The following is a 26,327-nucleotide window of genomic DNA, read 5'->3' on the forward strand; positions in this document are numbered from 1 at the left end:
CACACTGTTTTTTTTATTTTTTGGCGTGTGTTTACACGACATTCCTTAAGCGCTTATTATCTGTGCCAGGCCCTGTTCTGAGCACTGAGGTAGATACAAAGTAATCAGGATGGACACAGTCCCTGTCCCACAAGGGACTCACAGTCTTAATCCCCATATTACAGGCGAGGGATGCACGGAGAAGTTAAGTGACTTTCCTGAAGTCACACAACAGGCGAGTGACAGATTAGGACGCAGGATTAAGACACAGGTCCTTCTAACTCTCGGGCCCATGCTCTAACCACTAGGCCATGCTGCTTCTTTTAGATAGGGGTTGTTGCCTAGGAATATGTCGTTATATTGTTGGGTTGTACTCTCCCAAGTGCTTACTTAGTTCAATTCACGTTCATGCTATCCTTACTGGATTGCCGCATCAACCTCCTTTCTGACCTCTCAACATTCTGCCTCTCCCCACTTCAGTCCATACTTCACTCTGCTGCCCGGCTTATCTTTCCGCAGAAACGCTCTGGGCATGTCACCCCCCTCCTCAAAAATCTCCAGTGGTCACCTATCAACCTCCATATCAAACAAAAACTCCTCACTCTTGACTTCAAAGCTCTCCGTCACCTTGCCCCCTCCTACCTCACCTCCCTTCTCTCCTTCCGCATCCCGGTCCGCATACTCCTTTGGTGCCAACCTTCTCACTGGACCTCGTTTTCGCCTGTCCCGCCGTCAATCCCTGGCCCACATCCTACCTCTGGCCTGGAGTACCTCCCTATTCGCATCTGCCTATCACTCTTCCCCCTTCAAAGCCCTACTTAAGGGTCACCTCCTCCAAGCGGCCTTCCCAGACTAAGTCCCCCTTTTCTTCAACTCCCTCTCCCTTCCGCGTCACCTGGATTCGCTCCCTTTGCTCTTTCCCCCTTCGCCCTGCCCCACAGCGCTTATGTATATATGTTTATATCTCTAATTCTATTTATTTATACTGATGTCTGTTTACCTGTTACGATGTCTGTCGCCCCCGTTCTAGACTGTCAACTCGACGTGGGTAGGGATTGTCTCTATTGCTGAATTGTACTTTCCAAGCACTTAGTACAGTGCTCTGCACACAGCAAGTGCTCAATAAATACGGTTGATTGATTCAGTGCCCTGCACAGAGTAAATCCTGGTAAACATGATTGATTGGTAGTGGGTTTGCAACAGCGATGGATTAAACTCCAAAGGATAGTTTTCTGGCTGGCTCCCTAGTAGTGAGAAAAAGTTACCTCAGTTTTCGAAGATGGTCAACTCTCAACCGCAGAATGGCCCAGGCCCTGAGAGAAACTGGCTCCGTAGCCATGCCGCTGTTTCATGCAATATCGTATTTGTGTTTTATTGGCACTTTCCTCCCATGCTGGATCCCTGAGGCAATCTTGCAAAGGGCATAGTTTAAAAATCAAATCAATGAATAAAATTTTCACACCAGCAAAATGGGATTAGCAACATCTGTTCTAATGCATAGAAATGCAGTGAAGGCTAATTAAATCATGTTTACAAAATGTTCTGAGATCCTCAAAGCAGGGCATCTCCAAAACACGAGGGGCTCTAGCCCTCCAGCGCTGGGAGAGAAGGAACCGGATAGTGCCACCTTCTCAGAGTCCAACTCAGTTCCTTCTCCCTCCCTGACCCTCCCTCTCTGTGACTTCGCAAGGGCTCTTCAGGGAAAAGCGGAAGAATGGACTGGAGAGAACCTCTAGCAGAATGTGCAATGTAATGTCTGAGCCAGAGAGTTGAGGAACATGCAATCCCGAGGCTGGATCCACCCCCGGCTCCACAAAAGTTAGGGTCCGTTCTCCTGTAGCCTCCCTGGGTTTCCGGATGCCCCGGGGCAGAGTTTGGCTTGTTGATTTCATTTTCTATCTAAAAACAGTAAATAAAGCCGTGTCGTCTGCCTGACTCCGCTAACGGGAGAGGCAGACAGAAAAGTATTTGCAGTTAGGAAGATGGATAAATAGATAAAACACTAAAATAGAATATGTAAGTTGATGAGTGGGCGCATCAATCATATTTATTGAGCACTTACTATATGCAGAGCATTCATTCAGTCATTCAGTCATATTTATGGAGCACTTACTGTGTGCAGAGCACTGTACTAAGCACTTGGAAAGTACAATTTACTGTATTAAGTGCTTGGGAGAGTACAGTATAACAACATAACAGGCACACTCCCAGCCCACAACCAGCATCAATTGTTCTTGGCATTTCCTGGATGGTGCCGATTGTGGTGAGATCTCTAGATAATAATAATGTTGGTATTTGGTAAGCGCTTACTATGTGCAGAGCACTGTTTTAAGCGCTGGGGGAGATAGAGGGAAATCAGGTTGTCCCACGTGAGGCTCACAGTTAATCCCCATTTTCCAGATGAGGGAACTGAGGCCCAGAGAAGTGCAGTGACTTGCCCACAGTCACACAGCCGACAAGTGGCAGAGCTGGGATCTAGAGATCTAGACTGTCAGGACATTATGGGCAGGGAATGTGTCTGTTCTATTGTACTACCCTAAGCACTTAGTTAAGTGCTCTACACACAGTAAATGCCCAGTTAAGTACGATTAATTTATCTCATCCAAGCCTGTGGGTGTGACTGAAAGGACTCTATTCCACACTCTAATAAAGATTGCCATTTTGGTGCTAGGCACATTCCATTTACAGGGCCAGTTGCTATTTGCGAAGAGAGCTCGTAGTCTACTGATCGTCATAGAGAAGCAGCGTGGCTCAGTGGAAAAAGCATGGGCTTTGGAGTCAGAGGTCATGAGTTCAAATCCCAGCTCTGCCACTTGTCAGCTGTGTGACTGTGGGCAAGTCACTTCACTTCTCTGGGCCTCAGTTCCCTCATCTGGAAAATGGGGATGAAGACTGTGAGCCCCACGTGGGACAACCTGATTCCCCTGTGTCTACCCCAGCGCTTAGAACAGTGCTCTGCACATAGTAAGCGCTTAACAAATGCCAACATTATTATTATTATGTCCCAAAGTCCCAGACTGGTCTGTCTGCTATAGTGGTCTCCCAAAGGTTCATCACTGAACTGTATCATTTGAGACTGTGCTTCACTGTATCTTTAAATACCTTAATTCCACCCTCCTAGCTCGAACGTACCCCACTTTGGCTCACCCTCCAGCAGCCGTTTGGGTATCTTCCTGTTCTCCATTTCCTCACATATCCCTCTCGCGTGGATTTTTCAAGCGTCACTTGGGAACCTTTAATTTGGCCACACTGAAAAAAAGAGAGGAAGAAAATTAGCCTGGAAACACAGATATCTTGGCCAAGTCATTAAATCCGTCTGTCACTTATGCCACTTTGACCGTCTTTGAAATGGATGGAAAGTTCCTTGCTTCCCAAATGTTATGAATATCAGTGTGATGATATATACAGAGCGTTCTGAGCTGCTGGGAAGAAGAGTGTCCAGCCATGCAACATGCAGTCAACCCTGATAGAGTAGCATCTAACGGAAGGATGATTGTCTGAGCTAGTGGTCATAAGGAGAAGCAACGTGAACTAGTGGAGTTCATTCTGCCTTGGGAGTCAGAGGACCTGGCTTCTAATCCCCGTTCTTCCACTTGTCTGCTTTGTGACCTTGGACAAGTCACTTCACTTCTTTGTGCCTCGGTTTCCTCATCTGTAAAATGGGGGTTAAGACTGTGTACGCTCTGTGGGACAGGGACTGTGTCCAAACTGATTACCTCATATCTACCCCAGCACTTAATGCAATGCCTGATACACAGCAGGTACATAATAAATACCATTAAAAAAGGGACGGTTAAGATCATGGAAAATTCATACAATCAGACATAAATAGCCCACACACAATTAATTCAATGAATCAGTGGTATTATTGAACCCTTACTGTTTGCAGAGTGCCATACTAAGTTAACTACAGTCAGGGAACTTGTGTACTATATTGTACAATCCTAAATGTTCACTATAGTGCTCAGCACATAGTATGTGCTCAACAAATATGATTGATTGATTACTAAGCACTAAGGAAAGTGCAATACAAGGGAGTTGGTAGACGCAAACCCCGATTCAGTAGTTGCTCAGTTTATTGCACTTCCTTCTGGGTTTTCCAATCAAGCGTAGTTTGAGTAATGCAGTTCAAATAATATGCCCTCCGACATGCTTTTAACCCTCTAAGTTCGGTAGGCCGGTCCACTTCCACATTCCAGAACAAGCTTCCTTTAGAGTAGGGAATGACTCTGTTGTTTTGTTGTCTCCCAAGTGTTTGGTACAGTGTTCTGCACACAGTGCTCAGTAAATACCACTGATTGATTGAAATGGTTCTTCTTTTCTTACTGGTTGAGTTGAAGTGAGATTGTCTCGGAAAGGAGTCTGTGGATTTTGCATTCTGAGATAGCCAGGACCTTCTGTGAGCTTTGAAGGGTTAAGCCAGAACAATTTAGGAGACCTTAAATATTAATTCCCATAATTAAAGACAGTCTGGCACTCACTCCTTCTCGGGCACATGCCTCAGTGGCTAATTCTATTCAAGGTTTGCATTTCCCATCAAGAGGTTCCTTCCGGCACAAGCCAAACCTATGGGGCTGTCATTTCAAGGGAGAGGAGAGGATTCCAAAATCTCAGCAGCAGTTTCAAGGACTCCATTTTCCTTTGGGCCCCTGTGGGACGCGGACTGTGACCTACCTGATTTGGCCGTCTCCACCCCAGTGCTATTACAGTGCCTCGTATATGGCCAAATTTTACTTTCCAAGCACTCAGTACAGTGCTCTGCCCACAGTAAGTGCTCAATAAATACGGTTGAATGAGTGAATACCATTCTTATTATTTAAATCCGTGCCTGAATCAATCCCGATTCCTAGATCTACCTCCTTCCCCTCCATCTTGAAATCTTCCTCGGTTTCTCCATTCTTCAGGAGACCACCCCTGGATCCCTCCAACTTTTCAGGGTACTCTCTCTTCTCACCCTTTGTAACAAAAAGTCTTCTTCTTTTGCGAACCCCACGGGGCTTCCCAGATTGCTTCCCGTAGATGATTAAAACTCCGGACGTCGGGCCCTATGACTACAAAAACTGTCCTTGCCTCAGACTGACCTTCCTGCTTTTAGAACTCAATTTGAGGGGTCTGTTTCTAGACAGAATCCCCACTGTCCACTTTGCCCTCTCATGCCTCTCAACCTCCACTCTCATGAGTCTCTCAGCCAGAGGTATTTGTGGAGCACCCTTTTGTCGCTCTTCATTGCTGTATTGTACTTTCCAAGCGCTTAGTACAGTGCTCTGCAAGCACTAAGCGCTCAATAAATACGACTGACTGAATGAATGAATGCCAGACTTCACAAAAGTTCCCACGACCTAAACTGTCTTGTTTCTTCCTCCCATTTGAACCGTATCCTTTCCCCACTTCTAAGTCGGTTCGGCCTTTTCCTCCTCTATGAAGCCAGGACAAACTCGCCCACCTGGCTCTCGAAATGGGGTCAGGCAGTAGTTGATTGTATTTACTGAGAGCTCGCTGTATGCAGAGCACTGTAGTAAGTGCTCGGGCGAGTGCAGTATAATAATCTAACAGACATGTACCCTGCCCACAACAAGCTTACAGTCTAAGAGGGGGAGGCAGACATTAATATAAATAAATTACAGATAAATTCATAAGTACTTTGGGACTGGGAGGAGGGATTAATAAAGGAAGCAAGTCAGGGTGATGCAGAAAGGAGGGGAAGAATCAGATAAGGCCGTCTTATCTGTTTTTCCCAATTAAGCTACATCCTTCCCTCCGTTCTAATTTGGTTCAGCCTTTTCCTCCTCTCTAAAGCCAGGACAAAGTAGCCCATCTGGCTCTCGAAATGTTGGTCAACTCCAAACACTCCAATAGCACACCTGTCCACCTGCCTTTCCCTCCTCAATTGCTAATAATGATGGTCGTGGTATCTGTTAGGCTCTCACTTTGCTCCAAGTACCGAGAAGCAGTGTTTCCTTGTGAGTAGAGCACGGACCTGGTAGTTAGAAGGATCTAGGGTCTCATCTCAGCACTGCCATTTGTCTGCTGTGTGACCTTGCGCAAGGCGCTTAACTTCCCTGTGCCTCAGTTACCTCATCTATAAAAGGGGGATTAAGACTGTGAGCCCCATGTGGGACGTAGGCTCTATCTAACCTGAATAATTTGTATCTACCCCAACACTTAGAATAGTTGCTGGCATATAGAAGCGCTTAACAATGTATCCACTAATTGTCTTGTATTATATTCTCATCTATCTCACCGCTCACCTCTCACCCACATTCTACCTCTGGTCTGCAATGCCCTCCCTCCTCATATCATACAGATAATTGCTCTTCCCTCACTTCAAAGCCTTATTGAAGACACATCTCCTCCAAGAAGCCTTCCCTGATTAAGCCCTCCTCTCCTTTTCTCCCCCTCCCTCCCTTCTGTGTCACCCTGACTTCCTTCCTTCATTCATCCTCCCTCCCATCCCCAAAGCACATATAATAATAATAATGTTGGTATTCGTTAAGCGCTTACTATGTGCAGAGCACTGTTCTAAGCGCTGGGGGAGATACAGGGTCATCAGGTTGTCCCACGTGAGGCTTACAGTTAATCCCCATTTTACAGATGAGGTAACTGAGGCACAGAGAAGTCAAGTGACTTGCCCACAGTCACACAGCTGACAAGTGACAGAGCCGGGAGTCGAACCCATGACCTCTGACTCCGAAGCCCAGGCTCTTTCCACTGAGCCACGCATATGTATATATATGTCATTTATTTATGTGTATTAATATCTGTCTCCCCCTCTAGACTGTGAGCTTGTTATGGACATGGAGTGTGTCTGCTTGCTGTTGTATTGTACTCTCCCAAGCGCTTAGTACAGCTCTTTGCACACAGTAAGCACTCAATAAATGCATATGAATGAATGAATGAATGATTGCTCAATAAATAAATAAATTGATTAACAAATACCATAAAAAAGCACTTGGACAGATAGTACAGTGCTCTGCACTCAGCTCTCAATACATACGATTGAATGAATACATGATAATCAGAGCAGACATGGTCCCAGTCCCCCATTGAGCACATTTGAGTAAATCTGAAAACCTCTGAAACTCTTTGCCCTCTATCATTTTGGGCTTTTATATCTTGTTCCCGTATTAGGTTGTAAACTTCTTGAGGGCAGGGATTGCATCATATCTTCTTTATCCTTGTGGAACAAGCACACTCAACAGAGAGAGAAGGTAAAATCCACACTGTTATGGACTTATTCTCTCCATCAAGACTCTTAACTCCGTATTCAGGGAAGATGTCTACCAATGCTTTGTATTGTACTCTCCCAAATGCTTAATACAGTGCTTTGCACATTAGAAAGCACTCAATAAATACCGTTGATTGACTGACTTGCAATGACATTCTATCAGTTTTAGGGAGAGAGTCAAGGTACAGGAAGAGTGAATTTTTGTGTGCCATCTCTCACTCTCGACCGGTAGATTTCCATATCATTACTTCGTATGAAGCCTAATCCTCTCATCAACACATTTGGCAATGTAATCTAAGAAATGTAATGTGATGTGGTAGCGATTTTCCATGTGATTCATTAACCCTCGTCTTCAGGTTTTGTTCTGTTCGCTGAAAAACTTGACATATAACCTTTAGTATCATTTGCCATAAAGCTTGCCTCTCAGATAATAAAAATAAATCAACATCAGGTACAGCAACTTGAAATCATGGGGAATAATGTGATCCTCCCTCCATGAATCCCTAGTCATCTTCACAGCCCAAAGAAATGCATCTTCTTCCTTCCAACTCCCTCCAACAAATAGTTCTTTGCCAGCTGCTGCAGCTGAGAAAAGAGCTCGGGGAGAGCATTTCAAGGAATTCCAATCAGTTTCTCCAACTCTCAATCAGATTTTCGGGCCGAAAAGTATCCTCAGCTCCTCTGCTCCTTTTCTTCCTCTCCAGGTGCCAAACCCAGTTGCAAACTAGCCCGAAGACAGGAGTTATAGACAGTGTTATTATTAGGAAGGTGTTTGCTAAAGTCCAATAACGCATCAGTCCTAGAGCCATGCCACTCCGGGTCAGCCCCGTGGTCCCGTCCAGCCCAGGAATTTTTCTCTCACAGGAACTCCTAGACGTTTGGAGGAACCATATGCAGGTTGTCTTCCTGGACCCTCACCTTCTTGGTTAGAGATGGACCATCCAACCCCCCACCCCCCGCAACTCTTTCTCTAGCAACACATTCTGTACGTCTCATCCAATCATCTAAATCCCATTTGAACCTGCTGGTATGTCCTGACCCCCAGCATCCTTAGGGAACAAATTCCAAGTGTCCAAAGAAGGGAAAACTTTGTCCCTTTTCATGCCATTCCTGTCACACATAAAACAGAAGACTATCCACTTTGGGATTGGGTGATCTACCAGGGCCGTGCAGAACTGATCATCAGGGCAGGCTTAGCTGTTGACTGGGACGTGGCTCTGAATCGCACTCCGGATTATAGCATCAAGAGAGAGAAATGAAAATGGCATCAGGTAGTGCGGATAGCAAGTGCAACTGTACAGTAAAGGGCTGCTTTGACAGCACCCAGTGGTTAATCAAGCATTGGTCCATCAGTGACACCCACATACCCCAATAAAATCTCACCATCAATAGCATCATTGTGGAATTCCAAAGGTTAGATGCACGGAGAGCAGGTTGGTGTAATGGTTAGTGCACGGGAGACAGAAGTTCGTGGGTCCCTGCTGTGTGACCTCGGGCAAGTCACTTCACTTCTCTGGGACTCAGTTACCTTATACGTAAAATGGGGATTGAGACCGTGAGCCCCACGTGGGACAGGGATCGCGTCCAACCCGATTTGCTTGTGTCCACCCCGGTGCTTAGTATAGGGCTTGGCACACAGTGAGCATTTAACAAATACCACATTTATTGTTATAACCGTGTATTGATTCCCATTGAAAATGTCAATCGAAGTGTAGGATGCTATATTGAGAGTTTGTGTGTTCTTGATGGGGATTAGGACAGAGGGATAGATTAATAATAATAATAATAATAATAATAATGTTGGTATTTCATTCATTCAATAGTATTTATTGTAGTTATTTTAGTTTATTGAATAGTAGTTCAGCATGGAGTGGCGAAAGGAGCACAGAAATGAAAATATGGGAATCGGGTTCTAGTCCTAGCCCTGCAACTGGTCTGCAGGGTGAACCTGGGCAGGTCGCTTAACTGCCCTGATTCCTCACCTTCAAAATGAAGATACAATACCAGCTCTCCTTACCTCAGTGTGTCTCCGGTGAGATGGGAATTGTGTCCAATCTGATATACCTTGTAGCTAAACCCAACACTAAGCACACTGCTTTGCACATAATAAGCGCATAATTAATTCTATCATTATTATTATTATCACTATCATTTTAAACCACTATCCCCAATAGAACCTGCATTCCCAGAGCTTGTAAATTGGCACGAGTTCTAAAAACGACCAGTTTTCCAAAGAGCAAATTTAAATCTGGAACCAGACCTAGTTGTGACAATGAGGGTGGTGATTATTCTGCCCGATTTAACACCAACAAGCCCCAAGGCACCAACCTGGACTGAGAGCTGGAAGGAGACCGTGCCCAACTGGACATGTGAAGGTTTTCACTCCAAATCAAGGGAGTCGGGAGGGCAGATCACCAGAAAACCTGTAATTAGCCACAGTCTCCGACCAGCAACTCTCCTAACCCATGCAGTCAGATGGCTCGGGGTGCGGGGAGGTGAAGGGCAGAATGTTTTCATTTAGAAGATCTAGCGTGGGCTCATAGACAAATTTAGGAAGATTCCGGTGGCAAAAAAAAAGAAAACCGAAGAGAAACCAAAAAAAAAAAAAATTAACCTTCCCACATTAGACCGCTTCTCATTTTCAGATTTGTTTTGCAGCTTTAAGAGCCTGGTAGCTACAAGTTTAATTGGCTCTTTGCTAATTTTATCTTGGGCTGATTGCCTACAGAGAGCCTCGGGCCACTTGCATTAGGGAAGCTGTGAACTGTGCCGGAGAGTTTCCGACCAAGTGGGATAAAGGAAACTGAATTCCTCACCCAGGTGGAATGACTGAGCGGAAAAGCTCTAACAGCCAGCTTCCCTCTGAGAAGAGAGAGGCGAATGGCAGAGGAAATGGATCTCTGGCCGCTAACCCCACCTTGAAGAATCATTCTGGTTTCATAATTGGGCGAAGCAGCATTGCATAGTGGATAACATACAGGTCTGGGAGTCAGAAGGTCATGGGTTCTAATTCCGACTCCACCATTTGGGCCTCTGGGCCTCATTACCTCACCTCATCTGCAAAATGGGGATTGAGACTGTGAGGCCCACGTGGGACAGGGACTGTGTCCAACCTGATTTGCTTTATCCACCCCAGTGCTTAGTACAGTGCCTGAAACAGTAAATTTTTAACAAATATCACAATTATTATAGTTTTTTGCAAACCTAAACCTTTCTTCCCCGCCTAAGGTGCCGAGGGGGAACCGTTTTCTACTGCATGGGATTATAATGATATTCAGTGTGGTAAATGTGAAGATCTTACTCTGGGCCAAGCACTCTATGAAGCACTGGGGTAGATACAAGTTAATCAGGTTGGACACAGTCCCTGTCTCACAAGGGGCTCACAGTCTAAGTAAGAGAAGAACAGGTATTGAATCCCCGTCCTGCAGAAAAGGGAACTGAGACACAAAGAAGTGAAATGACTTGTCCAAGGTCATAAAGCAGGCAAGTGGACAAGAAGGAGAACCCAGGACTTCTGAATCCCAGTCCTGTGCACTTTCCGGTAGCCCTTTTCGGCTTGATCTTTCATTTGCTTTTGCTTCATTTTTCCATCACTGTTGACCGTTCCGTCGGCAAATGATGTCATGACCTCACGGGAGCGTGTTTTTCTTAGTGGTATGGGCTCGGGACCATTCAGTGCCTGGCCATTCGATGGGATCCTGATGAGAAACCTCAGTCGTGGCTTCGAACCGGTATTTATTTGGTATTGGTTTAAAGTGGGAGTAGAGTTTGAATTTGGTGCCGGTGAAGGAATGCAGCTGGCTTCTGCGTGAAAGAGGGAATGAGCGTGATGCTTAGAGCAGGAATAAAACTCAAAGCAGAGTGGCCTAGTGGGAAGAGCACAGTCCGGAGAATCAGAAGGCCCGAGTTCTAGTCCCGGCTCCACCACTTGTCTGTTGTGTGACCGTGGGTAAGTCACTTCACTTCTCTGTGCCTCAGTAACTTCATCTGTAAAAGGGGGATTAAGACTGTGAATACTATATGGGGCAGGAATTGTCCCCATTCGGATTATTTTGTGCTTACTCTAGTGCTAAATACAGTGGCTGGCACATAGTAAGTGTTTAACAAATACTGTGAAATAAAAAAAATTCTCAGGAGGTCGGGGCCAAGCGTGAGAATGGCAAGAAGGCATGAAAGAAGTTTTCAGTCAAATAATTGGTGTTACTTAGTAGGAGGTTTTTTTGTGGGGAGCATAGTATTAAGCAATTGGCAGAGTACAATAGAAAAAGAAGATACAGTCCCTGATCACAAGCTGTTCACAATCTATGCATTTTCATCTTTCTTATTCCCTCTGAGATCAAGCCTCCCCCTTTGGTGTGGGGTAATGATAATAGTGATGGTGATAAAAATAATTGTGGTATTGGTTAATGTCTTAATTCGTGCTAAGTATTGTACAGAGCGCTTGGGTAGATACAAGATAATCAAGGCGAACACAGTGTCTGTCCCACGTGGGGCTCATAGCCTAAGTGAGGGGGAGAACAAGTATTTAACCCCCATATAACAGATGAGGAAATGGAGGCACAGAGGAGTTAAGTGACACCACAGATGCAAAGTTCCTTCCTTGTCAGTCTAAACACTGTCTCATTCATTTATTAATTCATTCAATCGGATTTATTGAGGGCTTACTGTGTGCAGAGCACTGTTCTAAGCGCTCGGAAAGTACAATTCAGCCAGAATGCATCCTTAAGTGCATGCAGCCCATATCAACCGGCACCTCAGCATCAACAACCTACTGATTGAGCAACCAGGGTACTAGGAATGGTGGAGACACTTGGAAGAAATACCCTTCGATCAGTTATCCATTCCGCGGCACTGGTTGAGTGCTTGAGTGTGAAGATTTCTACAAGGGCTTGTAAGAGGACAACAAAAACAATCCCTGCTGTCAAAGAGTTTACAACCTAATGGGGGAAGTAGACAAATTATATTTACAAGTAGTGGGATCAGGGGGAGAACGAGGAAGTAACAGTAAGTAACGTAAGTATATCATGATAAAATAGCTGAATAAATAGGTGAACATATAATAATAATTGTATTTATTAAGCACTTACTATGTGCCAAGCACTGTTCTAAGCGCTGGGGGGATACAAGATAATCAGGTAGTCCCACGTGGGGCTCACAGTCTTCATCCCCATTTTACAGATGAGGGAACTGAGGCACAGAGAAATGAAGTGACTTGCCCACGGTCACACAGCTGACAAGTGGCAGAGCCGGGATTCGAACCCATGACCTCTGACTCCCAAGCCCGAGCTCTTGCCACTGAGCCACGCTGCTTCTCTATGAAGAAAGTGTGTGTGTGTGTGTAAATAGGGGCTGAGGATAGGAAGAAAGTCACACATCCTCAAAGCAGGTGTTGGGTTGACACAATTAGGGAGAAGGTTTCTGGGAGGAGGCGGGATTTAGAGCGTTTGGAAAGGGGAAAGCTGAGGGCTGGAGGATCTGCACTGAGAGAGCATTTTAGGCCAGAGAAACAGGAGCAAAGAAGCAGAGGTGGGAGAGTCTAGAGCAAAGAGCAAGTTAAAAGGCAAACCTGGGAGGACCGAAGAGTGTGAGTTGAGGAATAATAGGTGAAGAGAGCCTGATATGCAAGGTGGAGAAAGTTGCTAAGACCCTTGAAACCAATGGTGAGGAGTTTCTATCTGATGAGGAGCTGTGTGGTTTAGTGGAAAGAACACAGGCCTGTGGGTCGCAGGACCTGGGTTCTAATGCCGGCAATGCCACCTGTCTCCCATCTGACCCTGGGCTAATCACTAAACTTCTCTGTGCCTCCGTTACCTCACCTCTGAAATAGGGGTTAAATCAAGCAATCAGTCAATCGACCATATTTATAGACTGCCTACTGTGTGCACAACACCGTACTAAGCACTTGGGAGACTACAGTATAACAGAGTTGGTAGACATGTTCCCTGCCCACAGTGAGCTTACAGTCTATAGGGGGAAATCCTCCTCTCTCCAACTTAGACTGTGACCCCCACGTGGGACGGTCCCTGAAAACCAGTAAACGCTCAATTATGTTTTTAAAAAATCAGGAAAGAGGTAGTGATTGGAGAGAAGCAAGAAGGACGAATGAAGACATACGCAGGAGACTTTTCATTCATTCATTGAATCAGTCGTATTTATTGAGCGCTTACTGTGGGTAGAGCACTGTACCAAGTGGTTGGGAGAGTACAATGCAACACTAAACAGACACATACCCTGCCCACAATGAGCCGATCTGTTTAGAAGCACATATTATGTACTGGTGAGGGGCTAGGCTGGAGGTGGGGAGATCAGAGAGGAGGATGACACAGTAGTCTAACTTTGACCTGACCTTGCAATTTGAGCATCTAAAACTCTTTTTCTTCAACCCCTCAGGCTATTAGGTGGTCCTTAGGGTTCCAAGGCAACAAGCGAAAGGTAACTGAGGGCTTGGTTGATAAAAAATAATTGAACTGCCCCTCCCACTGCCCCCCAACAATATGAAAGTCATTCTCTTCTAGGTCTTTAGGTTGTTAGATGGGTTGTCTTCTCAGTATCCCACTTAGTCGCCTAGGCAGAGGCTTCTTTCAAAGGTCAATCAACTGCGTTCAGGTACTAGAAAAATGCTTCCCCCTCCTGTCAATAACTTCCTTGTGGGCAGGGAACATGTTTTACCAACTCTGTTCATTCAGTAGTATTTATTAAGCGCTTACTATGTGCAGAGCACTGTACTAAGCGCTTGGAATGTACAATTGGGCAACAGATAGAGACAATCCCTGCCCATTGACGGGCTTACAGTCTAGTCTGTTGTGTTGTACTGTCCTAACTACCGGGTACCCCCTCAGGATGGCACCTGGAGAGTTTCCAGTCCTCTACCAGTCTTGACGACGGGAGGGAGAGTCAAGCAGAGACCTACTCATTCCATTCCTAGCTTAGTCAGAGGCTAGCGAGTAGAAAGCAGTCTACTACAAATCAAAAACTCCCTTGTGCTGGGCAGCAGTTGCCCGGGAGAGAGTCGAGGGTGGAGACACGCAAGAAGGCAATGGTAAACCACTGCCGTATTTTTACCAGGAAAACTCTGTGGATACACTTCCGGAATGATTGCAGATGGAGGTGGGGCGTTCTGAGAGAAACGTGGCCATGGAATCGCTACGTGGTGGAGACGACTCAACAGCGTAGGACAATACAAACACCGAGTACAGTGCTCTGCACAGAGTAAATGCTCAGTACGATTGCTAGGTTGATTGATGTTCCGTTCAGAGGAACTGCTTCAGGGTATTTGAACATCTTCATCATCATCACCGGTATTTGGTGAGCACTGTACGGGACGCTTATTGTGTGCAGAGCACTATACTGGATCCCTCCACTGGAGAGAGCATTCATTCAATAGTATTTACTGAGCGCTTACTATGTGCAGAGCACTGTACTAGGCGCTTGGAATGGACAAATCGGTAACAGATAGAGACAGTCCCTGCCCTCTGATGGGCTTACGGTCTAATCGGGGGAGACGGACAGACAAGAACAATAGCAATAAATAGAATCAAGGGGATGAACATCTCATTAAAACAATAGCAAATAAATAGAATCAAGGCAATGTGGATTTCATTAACAAAATAAAAGCATTACTCTGGGGTCCTATTGTGTATAGAGCACAGTCCTCTAGCCTGTTAGTCCATTATGGGTAGGAAATGTGTCTACCAACTCTGTTGTATTGTAGTCTCCCAATCACTTAGTACAGTGCTCTGCATAAAATAAACACTCAATAAATACCACTGATTAACAGATTATTGCTCTAGACACCCACTGTATGCAGAGCATGGTATAGTGAAAAGAGCACAGGGTTTGGAATCAGGAGTTCCTATTTCTAGTCCGAGCTCTGCCACTTGTCCGCTGTGTAACCTTGGGTAAGTTACTTAACCTACCCCAGCGCTTACAACAGTGCTGGGCGCATAGTAAGCGCTTCACAAATACCAACATTATTATTACTATTAACCTCTATGTGCCTCAGTTTCCTTATCTTTGAAATGAAGACAAAATATCTGTTGTCCTTCCTTACCAGACTGGGAGCCCTCTGTGGGACAGGGACTGGATTGTGTCTGATCTGATCGTCGTGTATCAACCCCAGGGCTTAGCACGGTGTTTGGCACATAGTAAGCAGTTAATAAGTACCATTGTCATCAGAGCAATGTACTGGACACCTCCTGTATGCAGGGCACTGAAGCAGCGTGGCTCAGTGGGAAGAGCACGGACTTGGGAGTCAGACGTCATGGGTTCGAATCCCTGCTCTGCCACTTGTCAGCTGTGTGACTTTGGGCAAGTCACTTAACTTCTCTGTGCCTCAGTTACCTCATCTGTAAAATGGAGATTAAGACTGTGAGCCTCACATGGGACAACCTGATTACCCTGTATCTACCCCAGTGCTTAGAACAGTGCTCTGCGCATAGTAATCACTTAAATACCAACATTATTATTATTATTATTATGTGCCCCCTCTTTGCAGAGCACTGAATGTCTATTGTACTGCATGGAGAGTACTATCTTAGGTATTTTTGCTCAGCACACAGCAATGGCTCAATAAATACTACTGATCGATCGATTGATTGATTACGTTCATGGAGCATACACTGCTTTTTCCAGTGGGTTGTTTGGGTCCTGAGGAGAGAATCTTCAGTAAAAAGTTTATCTTTCTAGTTATTTGAACATATAGACATAGGAGGACAGAAAGACAGACATTATACAAAGAGAAAGAAATTCTGGTTTTGGATTTTGATCTCAAGTAGCCTTTGAAGTCGAGATACCAATTTTCCCCACACTCCAAAGTCCCCATCTTGCCATATTTCATGAATGTAATTCTTTTGTTGTTCTCCTCTGAACTTTCCCACAAAGAAAACTCGGAGAACCAAGATTCAAGTAAGCTTGGAAAAACCATTAATAACAACCTAGAAATCTCTGAGAGGTTTTCAGAGAAGGAAGTTTTCGAAAGGAAAATGACAAATTACAAACTCCCTTCTTTGAAATCCAGCAGGATGCCGTCTGGGCTATGTCCCAGTGCTTGTGGATCTGTAAAGACTGACTGAAACTGAATCAAAGGCGTTGATGAGCCCCACCAGTTGAAAGTTAGCACATGCAAAAATAGGATTCTCATTTTCTGCAATTGTTTCCTCAGGAATTTTCCTCAATATCTATTTTCTGAATTCCAAACTTTTCTGAAGAAATAACTACTTTTCTGAAGAAATAACTGCTTTTCTGCCAAGTTTGTTCCCTGTCGACTCTGCGTCAGGGGGCTCTCTGTGGCGTGGGGCCCACCAGCAATCGGAGCAGTAAAAATGAGCGATAGGATGCTGAGATTTCTCCTTTTCTAGCACTTTGTTTTCTTAACAGTCCATAGTCTCCTGAGCTTCTTGTTTCTCTGATTACCAACTCAATGCTTGGAGCATCGGAATCATACCCCCGGGGCTGTGAAGTTTGCACCCTGTGGAGAAGATTGTGAAAGGATGGGAAATTCACTCTTTGGGACTGGAGTGGAAAACAAGCATATGGAGTGGCGTGTGGTGTTTTCTGATTGTTCTTTACTCCTTTACTGATGCGCGAGGATCCTGCCAAAGTTGCACAGTGTCTTGGAATCAACAAGACTGGAGTTTGATGCACGCTAGCAGCCTCTCTATGTCAACCCAAGACAATCCATCAAGACGCCAAGCTCCCAATACATTGTAAGCACCTTGAGGGCAGGTATCTGTTATACTGAGCTCTCTCAAGCACTTAATATGGTGCTCTGCACACCATAGGAGCTCAAGAAGTATCCCAGATTGACCCCAGACAAATTACTTTGGGCATTTAGCTGTCAGTATTTCCCCGGGCCTCAGTCACACCACTAATTCTGTTTCACATTCAAATTCCCCTTCAAGGCAGAGCAAGATTTGTTCTTCGAGCATCCTGTTCACTGCAGGACTTATAAAAAAGAAGAAAATATGCCTTCTGGTCCATTTTCCCAGCCTGAGAATAGGGGCCTGGGAGCTGGGGCAAACGGGAATGTAAAAAAACTATTCTGTCATGGCAACTCCGCCCTGGTGATGGTGGGCCAAAATGATAGGCAGAGTAAATGTTGCTGCTTCTGACCTCCCCCAGGCACTTAGGACAATTCTTCACAGTCGATAGGCACTTTGTAAAGACCACTGATTGACTGACTGATTTACTGAGTTTCTCATTTGGGTGGAGAAAGAGGATGCCTCTGGTAAGATTGGGGGCTGTTTTCTGTCTTGGAATTGTGGTCAGGGAACTTTCTACTATCTCTGCCATATTGTAGTCTCCTAGTTTCTTAATGCAGTGCTCTGCATGCAGGAAGTGCTCAATTAATATCACTGAATGATTGATTGATTGATATCTGGTTCCCTTTCTGGATGCCCCCTCTTCATTCTGAGAACTGTAAATCAGATAAGACTACATTTTCACAAGTTTGCAGGTGGGTTCTGCCTGAGGAGTCCCGGACTCCTCTTTCTGTTTCCCCAGGGTTTTCAGTCTCTGGAAAAGAAAGTTACACAGAGCCCGCCGACGGTGAGGAAAATGGGGTACTGGGCGTATCGTGTCCTTCTGAAAGACGTCAAAGATCCTCGGGCTGACCGCCCTGCTGGTCTCTTTTCCTGAGGAGGTCCACGGGTTGCCCACTGTGGTCTGTGAGAGCTGGCGGCTCCTTTTCAGAGAGACGTTCAGACCAGAGGTGGACCCTTCCGCTTTAATGAGGGAAGATGCTTTACTCAGCAAAGGCAAAGTGGTCAGGAAGTTGAAGAACTCAGAGTAAATCACGATGCCCTCCGGGGAGAGGAGAGTAAATTCAATTTGACCATCACGATGATGGACTGGGGAAATGGAGAGTGCCGAGGATGCTGGCAATGGGCTGAGGGATGGTGAATCACCTCCCTTCCGCTTTTCTCGTTTTTAATAGAGGTGGTTTCTGGCATTTGCTTCTGCTTTCTGGTTGGGGGAAGTGGGGGATTCCTCAGAGTCTTCCTGGCAAAGAAGCAGATGAACCTAGTGGAAAAAAGCACAAGAATGGGAGGCCGGAGACCCAGGTTCTTATCTCAGCTCCTCTATTTGCCTTGCAGTTTGATCTGTGGCAAGTTATTTCTATGTGACCTGGTTTCCTCATCTGTAAAATGGGGGTGAAATACCTGTTCTTCATCTCTCTTAGAATGTGAGCCCTATGTGGGCCAGTTTGATCTGTGGCAAGTTATTTCTATGTGACTTGGTTTCCTCATCTGTAAAATGGGGGTGAAATGCCTGTTTTTCATCTCTCTTAGACTGTAAGCCCTATGTGGGCCAGGGACTGTGTCCAATCTGATCATTGTACATTATTTCAGCACAGTACTAGGAACAATGACTGCCTCCCTCTTGATCAATCAATCGATCGTATTTATTGGGAGCTTATTTGTGCAGAACACTATACTAAGCCCTTGAGAGAGTACCCTGTAACAGAGTTGATAGTGACATTTCCCACCCACAACTAGTTTACAGTCTAGAGGACTGTGAGTTTGTTGTGGGTGAGGAATGTGTTTACCAACTCTGTTGTGGTTCACTTTCCCAAGTGCCGTATAGTGCAGAACTTATAATACCCTAATAATTATTGCTTTTTACTATTACGCAGGCTGAAAAACCAGAGCAGTGCGATCACTTCTGTCAGACCTGTCAAAAATGCAATCCCAGCCTCCCAGCTGATGGAGGGAGAATGCAAATCGTGTCAGAGGAGGGAGATTCTAGAACAGGGGACCGTTAGAAGCTGAGCTGTGAAGGAGGAAAGAGTTCCAGCTGAAGAGTAGGGGGGGAAGGTTGGTAAAGTACCTAGAGCTGGCAGGGCGCCTCAAAGGAGTTCCTGCTGGATCTGAAGGGAAGTGGGTGCCAAGTGACCTTTCAAGTGGATGACGATCCAGGCAGCAATGTTGGGGAGAGGCTGGAGCTAAAGAGACCGGCAAGCAGGCTCATACAATCGTCTAACTCGGGAGGCCGACACTGTAGCCTCAGGGTAAATCTACCATTTTTTCTTGCCGGCTCACAGTCTGCCGATGGGCGGGATACGCATCTGCCCACAGATCCTCTCGCTGGTTATTTCTGGGTTTGAGTTTTGGCAGTTTCTACGTAGACGATCTCTTGATCCCTAGGCAGAGGTTTCCCAGCAAGGAGCACTGTTACGGCCCAAGTTTCTCAGTGTTTCTTTCACCTCTGGGTCGTGGCTATTGGGTGGATACAGATCAGCAGAGCATATGACAGCGTGGTCTAGTGGGAAACAGTGTGGCCTAGGGGAAAGAGCATAAGCCTAGGAGTCAGAGGACCTGGGTTCTAATTCCAGCTCTGCCTCATGTCTTCTGTATGACGTTGAGCAAGTTACTTCACTTCTCTGTGCTTCAGTTCCCTCATCTGTAAAATGGGTATTAAGACTGTGAGCTCAATGTGCTCATTGTGAGCAGGGAATGTGTCCGTTTATTGTTATATTTTACTCTTCCGATTGCTTAGCGCAATGCTCTGCACACAGTAAGCGCTCGATTAATGCAATTGAATGGATGAATAACAGGGACTGAGTCCAACCTGATTACCTTGTATCAGGTACATACTAAGCACTTAAATATTATCATTATTAATATCATCTCCCCTTTTTACCCTCATTTACTGAGAGAGACTGAAGAGCCCTTGCTCTGAAAAAATGAGTGGGTTTTTTTGCCTCTCCATTCCTTTCTTTGATTTTGGTGTAGCAAAGCCTGCTGGGGAAAATAGCCAGAGAGTTTCCATTGCCTTTGTATTTAAAACATTACTCACCCATGGAAGTTGGTCTTGGCCATGTCCTCTTTTAAATCCCACATTGACTCAAGCATACCCAAAGTCTCAGCTAGGGTACGCATTGACTTCCTCCTGGGGTGTCCATTAGGAAATTTTAGAAAAATGATCCAAGCAGCCGATGAAGAAATGAAGTAGCAGGGCCTAGTGGATTGAGCACAGTCAGGGAATCAGGAGCACCTGGGTTCTGATCCCAGCTCTGCCATTTGTCTGCTGGGTGTGACCTTGGACAAGTCACTTAACTTCTCTATGCCTCAGTTATCACATTTGTAAAATGGGGATTAAGACTGTGAGCCCCATATGGGACAGGTACCATGTCCAACCTGATAAGCTTGTACATACCCCACTGCTTCGTATAGTGCCTGGCATAGAGTAAGGGCTTAACATAAACCTTAAAAAATAAAATAAAAATGAAAGTAATGTTAGCTGAAATCAAATGTAATCAAATCCAAAGAGGACCTCAAGGCCCCTCATTTCTCTGGTGTTATTGTAGATTCCCATTTTGTTTCACATCCCTGGAGCTGAAAGTGGGGGCATTTGGGGGCCCAAATTGCTTGTGATGGATAGTGGGGAAGCAACAAGGTCTAAGAAAAGAGCATGGTCCTGGGAGTTAGTGGACTTGGGGCCAGTTGTTGGGCCAGAGATAAATGAAAGAAATAGAGGAGAGGGATGATGGGGAAAGGAAGAGGGGAATAAAGGGATAGAGAGCAAGATGGGGAGAAAAGAGATTGAGGAGGGGAGAAGAAGTTCTTCCTCTTCCTCTTCTACCATGTCACCTTCTCCCATCATTCTCTGTGCTCACTGGCCCCTGGCCTAACACTGTGGCCAAGGGATTCTCTCTTGACACACTGAATAGAAGCAGTGACCTAATGAGTCCCACTTTAGGCCTTTCAGGATGGGTCAGAATTCTAGAAAGAGTGTCCACGTTTCCCATTTTGGGACAGTCTTTGAGCCACCTTCAACTAACTGCTTTTCCATGATGAAATGGAACAGCATGGCTTTTTGGTAGAAAAAGATTCCCTTACAAATACGCCATGGGCTTCATCGCTGAATTCTAAATAGGCCATCATCATTGCCGGGAGACTTGCCTATATATTTTTGTGTGCCACCATGTTGGCAAAAAAAAAAAATCAGGGTCTCTCAGGCTTAGAGGAAAAGATAGGGATGAGGAGAGGCCGGGGGAGAGAGAGGAAGAGGGAGAGGGACAGAAATAGGAGAGAGAAGAAAGACAGAGGCAAAGAGAAGAGAGAGGAAGAGCACGAGAGACAGAAAGAGAAGATGGAGAGAAACAAAGAGAAGAGAGGAAAAGGGAAAAGAGAGAAAAAAGAGGAGAGGAAGAGCACAAGAGACAGAGCAGAGGGGGGAGACAGGGGAGAGAAAGGGAGAGAGAGAAAGAGAAAGAAGTGTCCCAAGACCCATTTTGAGGCTATAAGAATGCACTTGACTGCTCCCGAAATTTGAGCACTGAGTCGGGCGTACCCTTGATTACCAGACATGGGAAATCAATCATTGTAGGCGCCTTCGAATCAATACTCTCTTGAGGAAAGCAACATTTAGAAACACTTTCCCTGCTTTGGAAGTAGTGATTTTATTTACCTTTGTGTGCTTGGCTTGTTGGAAAGGGCTGCAGTGATCTCACTGGGAAGTGAGCCTTTGAAAGGCACAGGGACCTATTTCTACCCAAGCTGTCCTTGGCGGAGAAGTCATCTCTAGAGCCCATTTATGAAAATACCATGTATAGTATTTTTCGTTTCTCAGCTGTCTGAATATAGGAGACCTCGTTACCAGGAACCATCTTTCTGCTGTTACCTGAGACTGATGGAGATAACTCTCTGTTAATTAAATCCCTAATAATAGCCCTTTCATGCAGGAAGACAGAAATGAGCACATAATTTAATGTTTCTTGTCAAGACCATTATTGATCTCATCACTAATGATTTTGAAACTAAGTGCCATTTTACATACTGCATCTATTTTAAGTGCCTTCGCTACAGGCTCTGAGACAATTCTCTATTCTTTTTCCATCCTTTGACTAAAATGATTTCCAGTATCTCTGCCCCTAGTGAGGTATTCTGCTTTTTCCTTGGCAGCCTCCTTTTCTGTGCCTGGAGATGATCCCTGTGGTCATATATAGGCAGAATAAACATTGATTTCTTTTTTGTTCATTATATTGTCACATTATGCTGAACCATGGACTACATTTTTCCCAGCCGTCAGTAGCCCAGAGAATAGTAAACAAATCCATTATATGCCTGAAGAGCAGAAGTTAATAGCTTCCCCCAGGTAGTAGGAGAAATATAACCTTCTACTTGGGTTACTTTTTCCTAGAGGATAGCGCAGGTGGTATTTCCTTAAAGCCATGTTCTCATTCTCAACTGGGCTTGCCCGGAGAACAGGCAGAATAATAATAATAATTTTGGTATTTGTTAACCTCTCACTATGTACCAAGCACTGTACTGAGCACTGGGGTAGACACAAAGTAACAGTTTGGATAGAGTCCCTGTCCCACATGGGGCTCATGGTTTTAATCCCCATTTTACACATTAGGTAACTGAGGCACAGAGAAGTTAAATGATTTGCCCAAGGTGATTTGCCCAGGGCTGTAAATTCCCCACCCCTCTATGCTACACTGGCTTGTCTATGGATGTGACTGGGGGTGGTTGGAGGGAGGTACGATGGGAAGGATAATAATTATAATAATTGGGGTATTTGTTAAGTGCTTACTATGTGCCAGGCACTGTACTAAGTGCTGGGGTGGATACAAGCAAATCGAGTTGGACACAGTTCCTGTGTCGCATGGGACTCACGGTCTTAATCCCCATTTTACAGATGAGGTAACTGAGGCACAGAGAAGGGAAGTGACTTGCCCTAGGCCACACCACAGACAAGTGGCAGAGCCAGGATTAGAACTCATGACCTTCTGACTCGCCGGCCTGGGCTCTATCCATCACATCCTGCTGGGGGGATCATCCTGCCCTCCTGGAGACTATTCCACTGCCCACGCTAAGTTCTCCGGGAGCCATCCAAAAAAAAAAAAAATGGTTGGCTGAGATGCCCCTGTGTTTCTCAGCCAAAGGATGTAGAGGGGAGCGGGTTGCATGGCTGTGCTGGCACCACCTTCTCCCTCAAGTGGGGAGAAGGGACAGAGAGGGTGATCCAGAAAGTTGGCATGGCCACTCTGCAGGCCCACAGTTCCCATTTGGGGCCCGGGATCCCGAATATGTTGAGTGACTATAGTCAACACGACCAGTCCACTGGCCCCAGAAGAGACAAAGCAGAGCAGATCACTGCCCCCTGGGCCAGCACCTCCAACATAGCCCAGGGAGTAGTGGTGGCCCAAGTGATCAGGCCTACTGTGGTCTGGGCCTCTAACAGGGCTACTAAAAAGAAACAGTCAAGGGAGCAAAAAAGAACTGCCTCTTTCCCAGTGTGACTGACCCTTCTTTCTCTCTCTCCCCTCTGCCTGCTTTCCTTTTCTCTCTCTCTCCCTTTTCCCCTCTCCCCTTTCCTCACCTTTCTCTGTATTCTCTTTTCCCACACTTTCTCCCCATCCCTTTCAGCACCCCACCTTTTTTGACCCCAGCCTCACCTCTTCTGGCCTGGTGTCTGGGGTTCAGAGACCACGAAAGGAGGGAGAGTAGCCAGGAGGTACCAGGGTGGGAGGCAGGAATTTGTGCAAAGCGTATTCTGTCCTGGAGACCAGAATCTGACTCCAGTAGCAAGGAGATTCCCCCCCCCCCCCCCCAACCTGGAAGATGAATTCTGCCCAGGGAAAATATCTGGCCAACACAGTGCTCCTTGTCTTCTTCACATTAGGTTCTGGGGTTGCCAAGTCCTTTCTGAGAATGTTATAGGAAATTAGCCAGTGTTACGGACGATAGAGTAGCATGGGTACTGAAGGAATAGAGATAATATCGAAGAGGAAAGCAGAGAATGTGCCCGTGATATTGTCGTGTTGTACTCTCCCAAGCGTTTAGTACAAGTGCTCCGCACACAGTAAGCGCTCAGTAGATACGACTGAAGGAAAAACTGGTAACCCGACAGACGTTTTCGACGGGTAACTTCCAGCTGTGGCAACATTTGCAGCCTCCAACTCAGATCATGTTTACCGTAGCTCTCGACAATTGGCACTGATCATTTATTTTCAAACATGGTCTTTGCACGTTCCAACTAATTCTGAATGGTGGTCTTTGGAAAGTAAATGTCATCTACTCCTGAACTTGAAAGAGCAGGAATTTGAAGGATTGTTCCCCGTCCGGGCCACGCATTGCAGACATGCTAAAATGGATAGCAGTACTTCTTTCCCAACCTGAAGCCTTTGGCAAATGCAAAGCTTTGCTCCGTGCTTAGCAAAACAAGAAAATGGATGTGACTTTTGACACTTTGTCCTTCCACTTCTCCCTCATTTAATCTCCAAACTGGATATCTCTCCCTCAGGGTCTGAGGCTGTCACAAGTCATAAATGGGTAACATCAGGGCAGCTAATAGCCTGATAACTTTGGGAGAAATAACTTTAGAGATCAAATTGAATTGCTGACTCTCGGCACATCAAGTCGGGGGATAGATTTGCCTTGTCTAAAGAAGGACCTATGGCCTGGCCTTATTCATTTTTGTGGCAGCTCAGAGCATAAGCGTGGACCCCTGAAGGGACAGGAATGATTTCTGTGGGAGCTTCGGATCGAAGCTTGGTGCCTGGGGTTGAGAGAACACTGAGACCCACCGTTATACCCTGTTGTTACTATGTCAGGTTCGGGTAGGAGGACGAGGAGGAGGAGAAACCATAAATATTGATCGGCTATTGAGTGCCACACCCTCTACTAAGTGCTTGGGAAAATACAACAGAAGCCAAACATATGATCATTGCCCTCGAGGAGCTAATTATCTCCTCAAGAGTTAAACACCCTTGACATTGGAACTGAAAATTTTCATAAAGTGCAACTATGATCCAGATGCCTTGATTCAGCACCCACTCAACATTTGCTCTGAGATCCTAATGAAGAAGGGGACTGAGTCCACTTTAGCAGCATGGGCTCATGGAAAGTCCACAATTTCTAATCTTGGCTCCGTCATTTGCCTGCTGGGTGACTTTGGGCAAATAACTTCTCTGTGATTCGAATTCATCATCTGTAAACTAAGGATTCAATACCTGTTCCCCCCCCTGCTTAGACTGTGAGCTCCATGTGGATCAGGGATTGTGACCCGATTATCTTGTATTTACCCCAATACTGAGGTGAAAATGCACATAGTAAGGACTTATATACTACAGTCATTATTATTATAAGCATCTGTGGAAAGTCCGTTTAGGTCTGTGGCCTAAGAAATATTTGAGGCTTTGTACAAAGCCAGGATAGGGTCTAGAGGTAAAGACAAGAAACTTTGTGAGCCATTTTTTTTCCTTTAAAATGGGTTTGTGGCTCCCCCTGGGGCTGATGAACCCTGTCCATGTAATAGGTGAGGTAAATCTTGACTAGATTGGGTTGGGGTTGGGAGTAAGATCCTCAACAGAGATAAATGTTTTCAACTAACAGCTGAAGGTTCTGGGGGATTTATTTCTCATGGAGTCACTTCTGAGTACCAGATCCAGCAATCTCTGCCTATTAACGTTTTTATCTGATAAATGATTTTTTTCCCTGTCTTCTCTTTACATACTCTGCTTTCTGTGTTTCTTTCGATCGGCACCCAATTTCCCCTTTCTTCTACTTTGACCCCTCTAACTTCAGCCTATCTTCAACCAGCTGTGGGGGCACTGGAACAGGTAAAATCCTCGCGGCTCACCTTCGCCCTCTGACCCTCAGCCCTGAAAGACCTAATTCTTGTTTCTGCAGTTCTACCTCGTTCTTCACCTGAGCAGACCGCTTTTAACACTCTTTTCCTCCTCTACTTCTCCTTTCGTCTTCCTGTCCCCCTTGTTCGTCAATCTCTATTCTTCTCTGTTTCAGCAAAACAATATCAGTCAAAGTAATTGATGATGAGGAGTATGAGAAAAACAAGACCTTCTTCCTTGAGATTGGGGAACCTCGGCTGGTGGAGATGAGTGAGAAGAAAGGTGGGAAGTTGCTCCAGAGCGGAGCCAAACTGCTTGTGCCTGCCGTTCCCCCATCTGGATGCCTGAACAGAATCTGCAATGCACACGTTCCTCTGTCTGTGTGTAACTGGGCTTGGGACTTCCCTGGGACCCCAGCTGACCGAACCCGTACGGCTTGGCAGGCTCTCTTTTAACATTTCAGCGGAGCAATACATTATGGGCCCTCGAGAGTGAGGAGGAGGTAGCTCACTGACTCTCAGTTCGATCGCCTGTCTCACTCCTCTC

General features: G+C 45.6%; 1 protein-coding gene across 12 annotated transcripts in view; it reads left to right on the forward strand.

The window, feature by feature from the left end:
• SLC8A1 (solute carrier family 8 member A1) overlaps positions 1-26,327 on the forward strand; it is a 437,445-nt gene that overhangs the window by 350,845 nt on the left and 60,273 nt on the right. For 6 of the 12 annotated variants that reach the window (XM_039912182.1, XM_007669159.4, XM_029081534.2 and 3 more), the window contains exon 3: positions 25,957-26,063. The exons of the other annotated variants lie outside the window; for them this stretch is intronic. In XM_039912182.1, coding sequence (XP_039768116.1) covers positions 25,957-26,063 — 107 coding nt within the window. The remainder of the gene's footprint in view (positions 1-25,956; positions 26,064-26,327) is intronic. 12 annotated transcript variants of the gene reach the window in all.

Source organism: Ornithorhynchus anatinus, chromosome 1, assembly GCF_004115215.2.
Source record: "Ornithorhynchus anatinus isolate Pmale09 chromosome 1, mOrnAna1.pri.v4, whole genome shotgun sequence".
In the NCBI taxonomy this organism is placed as follows: domain Eukaryota; kingdom Metazoa; phylum Chordata; class Mammalia; order Monotremata; family Ornithorhynchidae; genus Ornithorhynchus; species Ornithorhynchus anatinus.